The sequence below is a fragment of the Centropristis striata genome, chromosome 7, assembly GCF_030273125.1.
Source record: "Centropristis striata isolate RG_2023a ecotype Rhode Island chromosome 7, C.striata_1.0, whole genome shotgun sequence".
NCBI lineage: Eukaryota > Metazoa > Chordata > Actinopteri > Perciformes > Serranidae > Centropristis > Centropristis striata.
In genome coordinates this window covers 743,940-756,439 of record NC_081523.1, presented here as the reverse complement: position 1 = coordinate 756,439, position 12,500 = coordinate 743,940, and the positions used below count along the sequence as shown (strand labels likewise).

At 36.3% G+C, this 12,500-nt stretch overlaps 1 protein-coding gene across 1 annotated transcript in view; it reads right to left on the bottom strand.

The window, feature by feature from the left end:
* Positions 1-12,500, bottom strand: part of fras1 (Fraser extracellular matrix complex subunit 1) — a 233,783-nt gene that overhangs the window by 89,874 nt on the left and 131,409 nt on the right. Inside the window, exons 22-24 of the mRNA XM_059337817.1 lie at positions 11,353-11,490; positions 2,698-2,730; positions 152-283 (exon numbers count right to left, since the gene is read on the bottom strand). Coding sequence (XP_059193800.1) covers positions 152-283; positions 2,698-2,730; positions 11,353-11,490 — 303 coding nt within the window. The remainder of the gene's footprint in view (positions 1-151; positions 284-2,697; positions 2,731-11,352; positions 11,491-12,500) is intronic.

Here is a 12,500-nt window from a genome sequence, read left to right as displayed (position 1 = left end):
CTCACACATTCATCCTGGTGGCAGAGGCTAAACGCTGCCACCAGCAGGAATTCATTCTCACACATTAGTGCTACATGTTGTGTGTGTGTGTGTGTGTGTGTGTGTGTGTGTGTGTGTGTGTGTGTGTGTGTGTGTGTGTGTGTGTGGGTACCTATGGGGGCCTGCCCCCCCCGGCGGACCTCCAGCAGAGGATCCAGGACCTGGAACACCGGAGGCTGGTGGTGGTTGGACAGCAGCAGGACGGCAAAGTCCAACTCAGGGGAGGTGTGTTCCCCGTCAGACACTGGGACAACAACAACAACAATAATAAACAACAACAACAACACAAACAATAAACAATCAACACACAGACAGGTCACCAACAACAACAACAACAATAAACACACAGACAGGTCACCAACAACAACAATAAACACACAGACAGGTCAACAACAACAACAACAATAAACACACGGACAGGTCACCAACAACAACAACAATAAACACACAGACAGGTCAACAACAACAACAACAATAAACACACAGACAGGTCAACAACAACAACAACAACAACAACAACAATAAACACACAGACAGGTCAACAACAACAACAACAATAAACACACAGACAGGTCACCGACAACAACAACAATAAACACACAGACAGGTCAACAACAACAATAAACACACAGACAGGTCAACAACAACAACAACAACAACAACAATAAACACACAGACAGGTCAACAACAACAACAACAACAACAACAACAATAAACACACAGACAGGTCAACAACAACAACAAAAAACACACAGACAGGTCAACAACAACAACAACCACAATAAACACACAGACAGGTCACCAACAACAACAACAACAACAACAATAAACACACAGACAGGTCAACAACAACAATAAACACACAGACAGGTCACCAACAACAACAACAATAAACACACAGACAGGTCAACAACAACAACAACAACAACAACAATAAACACACAGACAGGTCAACAACAACAACAACAACAATAAACACACAGACAGGTCACCAACAACAACAACAATAAACACACAGACAGGTCAACAACAACAACAGCAACAACACAAACAATAAACACATGCAAAGACAGAGAGAGAAATAAAGAAATGCATCAGATAAAACAAACAAACACATGATGATTATTGTCTCTAAAGGATAAAAACCTCATCAGCTGAGTTTAATATTCACTAAACAGATCAGTCAGATTTATTTACATCTCATTGACAGACGCTGAGACTCCAAAGTGCTTCACATTAAAGTGCAAAAAGTTCAATAAAATACAGGATTGACAAAGGTGAAAGAATAAAATAAACTAGAAGAAGAAGGGATGATTTTAATTACTAGAGGACACTGTTCACTAACACCGCTGGAGGAAAACTTTATATTTGTGATAATTAATTTGAGGGAAAACAGACGACATGTGATCACGAGATGAATAAAAGTCTCCGTGACTCAATGAACTAAACTACTGAAGATATTTCAGGATCCAGATGGAAACTTGCTGCTCTCATTAAATGTTTCTGTTTTTATCTTCGACACGTTAAAAAAAGAACAAGCAGCCAATTATCACGTTCAGAGAAACCGCTCCTTTAATAATGTGGTTTAAATAAAGTGTTATATCACATTTAGTAAGAGTGAAATCTAGACTTTTCAGCTCTTATTCTAATAGCCTATTAGTGACGATTAAATAGTTACATTTATACAGAGTTACTTTTACTAGGAGGAGGAGGGAGGAGGTGGAGAGGAGGAGGAGGAGGGAGGAAGAGGAGGAGGAGGAGGAGGAGCAGGAGGAGGAGGAGGAGGAGGAGGAGGAGGAGGAGGAGGAGCAGGAGGAGGAGGGAGGAAGAGGAGGAGGAGGGAGGAGGAGGTGGAGAGGAGGAGGAGGAGGGGAGGAAGAGGAGGGAGGAAGAGGAGGAGGAGGAGCAGGAGGAGGAGGAGGGAGGAAGAGGAGGGAGGAAGAGGAGGAGGAGGAGCAGGAGGAGGAGGAGGAGGAGGGAGGAAGAGGAGGAGGAGGAGGAGGAGCAGGAGGAGGAGGAGGAGGAGGAGGAGGAGGAGGAGGAGGAGCAGGAGCAGGAGGAGGAGGGAGGAAGAGGAGGAGGAGGGAGGAGGAGGTGGAGAGGAGGAGGAGGAGGGAGGAAGAGGAGGAGGAGGAGGAAGAGGAGGAGGAGGAAGAGGAGGAGGAGGAAGAGGAGGAGGAGGAGGAGGAGGAGGAGGAGGAGGAGGAGGGAGAGGAGGAGGAGGAGGAACAGGAGGAGGAACAGGAGGAGGAGGAGGAGGAGGAAGAGGAGGAGTAAGAAGAGGAGAGGAGGAGGAGGAGGGAGGGAGGAGGAGGAGGAGGAGGAGGAGGAGAGACAGGTGGAGCAGGAGCAGGAGGAGGAAGAGGAGGAGGAAGAGGAGCAGGAGGAAGAGGAGGAGGAGGAAGAGGAGCAGGAGGAAGAGGAGGAGGAGGGAGGAAGAATGAACCAGAGAAGAAGAGAGGAGGTGGAAGAAAAATGTAGGATTTGGGAAAGAGGAGAGAGGAAACAATCTGCCTCCTCCTCTCTTTCTCTTCCTGTCTCTCCTCCTCCTCCTCTCCTCTCCTCTCCTCTCTGATGAAGATGAAGCTGAGATGAAGATGAGGATGAAGATGAAGCTGAAGATGAAGATGAGGATGAAGATGAGGAAGAGGAGCGTACCTGTGAAGTAGACGCTGAGTGACTCGGGGAGACCTGTCGGGATAAAACAGAGACTTTAGAGCTCTGAGCTGATAAAAGAGTTTAATAAAAGTCATGAGGCCAAGAGGAAGATATATTATTATTTATTATTATTTGTTATTATTTATTATGATTTAGTGACGTAAATCTTCCCGCTGGAGCTAAAATAAACAGATTAAGAGAAACTGAAGTGATCTTTGATCTGGGATTATGGTTTATTATCTCTTGGAGCTGAAAATGTCTCAGATCATTTTTAAAAAATATTCATCACATTAATCATCGAGTGTTTGCTGAACATTTTAGTTGAAAATCAGCTTTTTTAATCGTTGTAAAACAGGTAAAACATGCCTCAAAATGCAAATGACCAAATAAGCAAACACAATAAATATGCAAACAATAATATTCTGTGGTCTGGGTTCGAGGAAAGTCGTCTATAAAATCAGTAAAATAACCTTAAAAACAGGATTATTCATCATGCAACATGTGGAGAGTTTCAGTAGATTGTTTTCTCTTCAGGACCTTTTAGAAATTCTGCTGTTTTATTAGTTTACATTTATTCTGAAAGAAGTTGGCAGATCTAACTAAAATACTTAAATACATAAAAAATATCCTTCAATCAGACCATGATCCCCAAACCGCTCCAGATCTTTCCTAAACTTAACCAAGTGGTTTTGTTCACCAACATTAACAATGTGAACATTAAAAATGGACCCACTGAAGGATCAGATGCTGAAATATCATTATTACAGTTCCTTTACAACATCTGCTAGGTTATTATCCTTCTTTCCTTTATTTTCCCTTCAGCACTAATCAGCTCTGTCTCCACTGTGTTAAAGTGTTAAAGTGTTTTAGTCTTTTTGGTCATTTTGTGGTTTTTTTTTTTTTTGTCATTTTGTGTCTTTTTTGGTCATTTTGTGTCTTTTTTTGGTCATTTTTTGTTTTTTTTAGTCATTTTGTGTCTTTTTTTGTGTCATTTTGTGTCTTTTTTTATTCATTTTGTGTCTTTTTTTGGTAATTTTGTGTCTTTTTTAGTAATTTTGTGTCTTTTTTGGTCATTTTGTGTCTTTTTTTGGTAATTTTCTGTTTTTTTTAGTCATTTTGTGTCTTTTTTTGTGTCATTTTGACTTTTTCTGTGTCATTTTGTGTCTTTTTTTGTCACTTTGTGTCTTTTTTGGTCATTTTGTGTCTTTTTTTGGTAATTTTCTGTTTTTTTTAGTCATTTTGTGTCTTTTTTTATTCATTTTGGTTCTTTTTTTGGTAATTTTTTGTCATTTTGTGGTCAAATTGAGTCCTTGAGGTCATTTTGTGTCTAATTTTTTAATTTAGTGGTCAGTTTGATTCTTTTTTGGGTAATTTTGTGTCTTTTTGGACAAATCCCAAAGTAGCAAGTTATTGCTTTACAAGGAGTCTCTGGCTGGGGGTCGCGACTCAAAAAGGTTGAGAACTACTGCTCTAGAGAATCCTGTCGACCAAAGATCACAATTAAAAAATACATATTGTAATTTGCAGATCAAGTCTCAAAAAATTCTGCCGTTTTATTAGTTTAGATTTATTCTGAAAAAGTGAAGGGATCTCACTGTTTACTAGTGATGAGTTAAATATTTAAATAAAATCTCCTTCAAACAGACAATAATCACCAAATCTCCAGATCTTTTCCTAAACTTAACCAAGTAGTTTTGTTTCCACTAACATTAACCATGTGCACATTAAAAATGGACCCAAACTGCAGAACCAGAGGCTGAAATAACCTTTTAGTTCCTCGTATAAAAACATTATAACAGCATGTGTTAGTTTACTATCCCTCCGTTCATCCCTTCATCCCTTCATCCCTTCATCTGGACAAGATCCTGCAGGAACAGGAACATAAAATAAAGATACATCTAGTCATTTCCAGATGAAGTTATAAGGAATGCCTCGTTCTTCATTAGCTGAGATTTATTCTGTGGATCTCCGGCTGGTTAATGAGGCCTTGAGGGAGAACACCATGTGATGCTGCTCCTCTCAGTGAAGGAGGTGGGCGTAGGAACTGATGAGGAGAACTTCAGCATTAAATATTCTGGTGTTTTACTGTAAAGCTCTCAGCTAGTGAGCGTCTGTGCTGCTAATTATACGTCCCATTGTTGCTGCTGGTGATGTGGTGCACTGCAAAAAAACATGAATAATAATAAAAAGTATTTTATTCTCCTATCTACCAATATTATCTGAATTATCTTGTTATAGTATAATTTACCTGCTGACCATAGCTGCATGTGCTTATTTTGAGTAACCCCTCTTCACAGGGGGAATAACCCCTCTTCACAGGGTGAGTAACCCCTCTACACAGGGTGAGTAACCCCTCTACACAGGGTGAGTAACCCCTCTTCACAGGGTGAGTAACCCCTCTACACAGGGTGAGTAACCCCTCTTCACAGGGTGAGTAACCCCTCTACACAGGGTGAGTAACCCCTCTACACAGGGTGAGTAACCCCTCTTCACAGGGTGAGTAACCCCTCTTCACAGGGTGAGTAACCCCTCTACACAGGGTGAGTAACCCCTCTTCACAGGGTGAGTAACCCCTCTACACAGGGTGAGTAACCCCTCTACACAGGGTGAGTAACCCCTCTTCACAGGGTGAGTAACCCCTCTTCACAGGGTGAGTAACCCCTCTACACAGGGTGAGTAACCCCTCTACACAGGGTGAGTAACCCCTCTTCACAGGGTGAATGACCCCTCTTCACAGGGTGAGTAACTCCTCTACACAGGGTGAATGACCCCTCTTCACAGGGTGAGTAACCCCTCTTCACAGGGTGAATGACCCCTCTTCACAGGGTGAGTAACCCCTCTTCACAGGGTGAGTAACCCCTCTTCACAGGGGGAATAACCCCTCTACACTGGGTGAGTAACCCCTCTACACAGGGTGAGTAACCCCTCTTCACAGGGTGAATAACCCCTATTCACAGGGTGAGTAACCCCTCTACACAGGGTGAGTAACCCCTCTTCACAGGGTGAGTAACCCCTCTTCACAGGGTGAGTAACCCCTCTTCACAGGGTGAGTAACCCCTCTACACAGGGTGAGTAACCCCTCTACACAGGGTGAATAACCCCTCTACACAGGGTGAATAACCCCTCTACACAGGGTGAATAACCCCTCTACACAGGGTGAGTAACCCCTCTACACAGGGTCAGTAACCCCTCTACACAGGGTGAGTAACCCCTCTTCACAGGGCGAATAACCCCTCTACACAGGGTGAGTAACCCCTCTTCACAGGGTGAGTAACCCCTCTTCACAGGGTGAGTAACCCCTCTTCACAGGGATTTCAGTCTGGTGTAAAGACTTGTTTTTAGGATTGACATTGTGAGCTTTTTCATGCTTTTCAATCTCTTCAACTGTTGAATATGGTGAGTTTTTACCTCAAATATTGGCTCCAGTTGAGAGTTTTAGTTGCATGAAGTTTAAATGTTATTTCAAAAGTATTTTCTACCACCAGTATCTACCCACAGATACTGAAATTAGAAAAAAACATGCTAGTTTCAAGTATTTCTGGCTTACTTTAATGTTACTACAGTTGGGCTTTTCAAGACACAATTGCTCAAAATAAGAATATTTGCATTTATTTTTAGACATCATTGTTTTTCCAGTTTCTAGATATTTTTACTTACTTAAAGAATTCTTGCAAAGAAACATTTACTTCCTGCACTGGCAGATAATTTGACTTGTTCCCAGCATGTATTTGCTTCATTCTAGTTCTTTATTTCCTATTTTTTGTCTTTTTTGTGTGTATTTACGAGGCTCTATTGTTGCGCCACGGTATTTTCTATCTCTGTTATTATGTTATTATTGTTGAGCTCCACCAGGTTTCTTCTTCCTGTTTAATGCCGCCCACATCAGCCTCAGCAGCAGAACCACGCTGCCTTGTTAAAGAAAAGGCTTGTTATTGTGCTCCTTCACTATTATGAAACCTTTGTGTATGTTTTTATATAAGAAACAGGATTTACTAAAAGGATATGGTGATTATATTTGATTATAAATCAGGGGAGGCATGTTTTCATATCTTCTATAAAATAATAATGCTGCAGAATCCTTTTATTTACAGCATTACACCAGTATGAGGAGCATGTTTTGATCCTGTTTGACAGAATATCTGTACTGGAGATTATTTTAATGGATCAATATCTCCCATGAAATAATGTTCCCCTGCATGTGCAGAACCTCACTGCAGAAAGGAGTTTAGTCCAAAAACCAGATAAACAGTAAATCTGCTGCATGGACCGATAATTTACCTTGACAAGATTTATTAAATTAAGATTATTAAATCTAGAAATAAGCATGTTGAACACTTAAAATAAGAAATTAACTCTTAAAACAAGAATAAAACCCAAATAAAACCAGTTAAAACCAGAATAAAACCAGTTAAAACCAGAATAAAACCACATAAAACCAGAATAAAACCAAGAGATTTCTTAAATTAAGATTATTAAATCTAAAAATAAGCATGTTGAACACTTAAAATAAGAAATTAACTCTTAAAACAAGAATAAAACCAGAATAAAAGCACATAAAGCCAGAAAAAAACCCAAGAGATTTCTTAAATTAAGATTATTGAATCTATAAATAAGCATGTTGAACACTTAAAATAAGAAATTAACTCTTAAAACAAGAATAAAACCCAAATAAAACCAGTTAAAACCAGAATAAAACCAGTTAAAACCAGAATAAAACCACATAAAACCAGAATAAAACCAGTTAAAACCAGAATAAAACCACATAAAACCAGAATAAAACCAGTTAAAACCAGAATAAAACCAGTTAAAACCAGAACAAAACCAGTTAAAACCAGAATAAAACCACATAAAAACAGAAAAAAAAACAGTTAAAACCAGAATAAAACCACATAAAACCAGAATAAAACCACATAAAATCAGAATAAAACCAAGATATTTCTTAAATTAAGATTATTAAATCTAGAAATAAGCATGTTGAACACTTAAAAATAAGAAATGAACTCTTAAAACCAGATAAATTATCTAACACTTCTAAATCGAAGGTTTTTTTTAATAATTTGGAGAACCACTAACTAGAACCTTCTCAATTGGGAACAAATATCACCATAACACCTGATATTATATTATTATTAATATTAATAAACCATGAAGCCATAAACCAACGCTCTGAAAACTCCAATTCATTTTTAAATTACAATAACAAGATCTGATACTTATTTTCTCATTATTTTCTTACTGTTCAACTCATTAATCTTTGCATTTTCTCCAGATGTTCTAAACAAGAATGCACAGATGTTTTTATTGCTTTTATGCAAATCAATTGGTCACTGAGCTGCAAGAATAGAACTTATATCTATTTCTTTATGAATATTATTCTCCTGACTCGTATTGTTGGTTGATCATATTGTTTTGATGATTTGTTATCAGCTGTTTATGATCCTGCTGCTGTTTAAGAGGCTCACACCCATAAATGTTGCTGTAATATTAAAAACATGTTTTATATGAACCTGTTGAGGAACCTTTATTCACTGAACAGACAGTAACGTGCGTCAAAATGCAAAATTTAACAATATTATAGTCTGCAGGTGTTTTCTCATCAAACATCTGGAGATGAAACGTTCTGATTTAAAACCTCGTTCTCTGTTTAACTTTATGACTCACGTGTTCTTTTACTAAATATGAATACGTCGACATTAATCAAGTGTTTCTTGAGTTAATCAGTTGATTCAGGGGTTGAGATATAGAGATAGATATTATTAGATATTATTAGATATTATATATTATTATATATTATTAGATATTAGATATGATTAGATATTAGATATTATTAGATATTATTAGATATTATATATTATTAGATATTATTATATATTAGATATTATTATATATTAGATATTATTAGATATTAGATATTATTAGATATTAGATATGATTAGATATTAGATATTATTAGATATTATATATTATTAGATATTAGATATTATTAGATATTAGATATTATTATATATTATTAGATATTAGATATTATTAGATATTAGATATTAGATATTATTAGATATTAGATATTATTAGATATCAGATATTATTAGATATTAGATATTAGATATTATTAGATATCAGATATTATTAGATATTAGATATTATTAGATATTAGATATTATTAGATATCAGATATTATTAGATATTAGATATATAGATATATATTATTAGATATTAGATATTATTAGATATTAGCTTTTATTAGATATTATATATTATTAGATATTAGATATTTTTAGATATTATTAGATATTAGATATTATTAGATATCAGATATTATTAGATATTAGATATTAGATATTATTAGATATCAGATATTATTAGATATTAGATATTATTAGATATTAGATATTATTAGATATCAGATATTATTAGATATTAGATATATAGATATATATTATTAGATATTAGATATTATTAGATATTAGCTTTTATTAGATATTATATATTATTAGATATTATTAGATATTAGATATTTTTAGATATTATTAGATATTAGATATTATTAGATATCAGATATTATTAGATATTAGATATTAGATATTATTAGATATCAGATATTATTAGATATTAGATATATAGATATATATTATTAGATATTAGATATTACTAGATATTAGCTTTTATTAGATATTATATATTATTAGATATTATTATATATTATATATTATTATATATTATATATTATTATATATTATTATATATTAGATATTATTAGATATTAGATATTATTAGATATTATTAGATATTAGATATTATTAGATATCAGATATTATTAGATATTATTAGATATTAGATATTAGATATTATTAGATATTATTAGATATTAGATATTATTAGATATTATTAGATATTAGATATTAGATATTATTAAATATTATATTTTATTAGATATTAGATATTAGATATTATTATATATTATATATTATTAGATATTATTAGATATTAGATATTAGATATTACTAGATATTAGATATTATTAGATATTAGATATAGAGATATTACAGCAGATTGACTCTGACATGAAGAATCAGCACAATAAATAAAAGATTTAATGATGAGTAAGTGAGATTGTTCAGCAGCTGCATGAATATTTATATATAATAATAATAATAATAATAATAATAATAATAATAATAATAATAATAATAATAATAATATTTAATCAGCTGAAAATAACAGGCAGCGGTTCGATCCGCTGGTTTATGGTTTATGTGTTAAATGTAGAAAAGTGAAGTTATGAATCTGTGTTCAGATCGATATGTGTCTGCAGCAGGTCACATTAATCATCTTTGATCTTAACTCTGTAAACATCTACAGTAATAATAATAATAATAATAAAACACTCATACTGATTTGTTAATATGCAACTTTTCTGCATGTTAAAGTCTAAAAACAACAACAGTTTATTCTGCGTTTTGTTGAGTTTCTGCTCTTAAATCATCTGAATCTGTCGTGTTTTATCTCCGGAGGTAATGATGCGTTTTATTGGTTCTTCTGTCATCACGGACCCTTTAAACATCATCAGCGTTGGTCACAAACTGACTTTAAACCCAGTCTGAAGCTAGTTTGGTCTCTTTAACTCTACTTTATAACTGGATGAGAGATTTTAGTTGTTCTACGTCTGGTTCTCCAGCTACGAGATGAACCAGCTGAAGAACCAGCTGAAGAACCAGCTGAAGAACCAGCTGAAGAACCAGCTGAAGAACCAGCTGAAGGACCAGCTGAAGAACCAGCTGAAGGACCAGCTGAAGAACCAGCTGAAGGACCAGCTGAAGGACCAGCTGAAGGACCAGCTGAAGAACCAGCTGAAGGACCAGCTGACGGACCAGCTGGAGAACCAGCTGAAGGACCAGCTGAAGAACCAGCTGGAGAACCAGCTGAAGAACCAGCTGAAGAACCAGCTGAAGAACCAGCTGAAGGACCAGCTGAAGAACCAGCTGAAGGACCAGCTGAAGAACCAGCTGAAGAACCAGCTGAAGGACCAGCTGAAGGACCAGCTGAAGGACCAGCTGAAGAACCAGCTGAAGAACCAGCTGAAGAACCAGCTGAAGGACCAGCTGAAGAACCAGCAGCAGCTCTGCTGGTGAAAACAACCAGCATCACCACATTCTGTCTGTTGGTTTTCTTTCTATTGATCCCTTCAGGCAGATAATTACATGTTTAATTATTATACCAGGTCGTTGGATTTTGGGCAATATTGGATTTTTTGCAGCGTAACACTTGTATACTGATATCTGTGTCTTTTTTTCCTGGTTTTATGTCTCTTTCTGGTCATTTTTGCTCATTTTGTGTCTTGTTGTTGTTACTTTATGTCTCTTTTTGGTAGTTTGTGTCTTTTTTTCCTTGTTTTGTGTCTTTTTGTCCTTGTTTTGTGTCTCTTTCTGGTCATTTTGTTGTTATTTTATGTCTCTTTTTGGTAATTTGTATCTTTTTTTCCTTGTTTTGTGTCTTTTTCTTGTCGTATTATGTCTTTTTTTGCACCATAAGATTCTGTGTCCTAAAACCGTAGTTATATAGTTTATAGTTCCCAATGACAGCTGGTATAAATTAAACTATCAATGTGTGTGTGTGTGTGTGTGTGTGTGTGTGTGTGTGTGTGTGTGTGTGTGGTACCTATGAAGGAGTACTGGTAGAGCTCCTGCAGGTGTGTTGGAGCAGCTGGAGGTCTGTAGATGATCTTCCAGTTGTTGACGTCGTGTTGACTGAAGACAGAGACGGGTTGATACGGACGGTCCACATGTTCAATAGATCCTGGAGACAAACACACGAGATCGCATAAATCACATAAAGTTACCTGTGTGTGTGTGTGTTTGAAGCATGTGTATGCAAGTGTGAGGAGTGTGCGCGCTTACGCGCATGTGTGTGTGTGTGTATCTGTAACTGTAATCACATCAAAGATCAAAGCAATCAACAGAATTAACTGCCACCTGTTAATGTTCCGGCATAGTGACAGCAGAGGTGGACGGACTGAAATTTCTGGCTTCGAACAGAAAGCATTTTTGGCAAAACCATAATACCTATCATTGATCCGACTTCACTTTGAGCGTCCTGAGTTCTTCCTGAACATCTACATAGTTTTTTTTTAAGAAAAATGAAAAAATAGCTTTGTTAGAGCGATCTAAAAAAACTGTTAAATCTCCCTTTTTCAGAAATCTTCCTGCGTTTTTAATATGGGAGCCAATGAGGCTGTTGGTGGTGTTGGTGGATCATCTGTGCGTCCTATGCCCAAACTATAACTCTGACAGCTTTACCAGAGGATTGTGAGGGAGAAGACTAATTTTCCTACGTTTCTATGTATAAATTATTTCTGTAGAGTGGAATTTGCGGCCTGGAGCGCAGTTTTCAAATTTATTTTTTGACAGTTTTTTCTCTCCCTCTACACTCTGGCGATGATGTCACACACTGTGACACGAACATTCCGTGCAATACACACCCATTATAATCTCAGAATTTCTCCAAAAATGATCATGGTCATTGAACAGGGATTGATAAAAAACTATATGACCTATCGAAACGTGGATTAATACACCGATACACAAGACTTGTGTCTACTGTTTAAAGTTTAAATGGAGTCTCTAGGTGAAATTATGCCGGAGAAGTAGACGTTTTAAAATCTACAATTATTGTTCTTTTTCCCTCATTTTTTTGCGGCCGTCCCATTCACTTCAATGCAAAATTTTGGGCAGTTTTTCGCGAGTTACGTCACGAAAAATTTGTATTCTGTAGAGAAAAGTAATAGCACACCGATCCCGATCAAACCG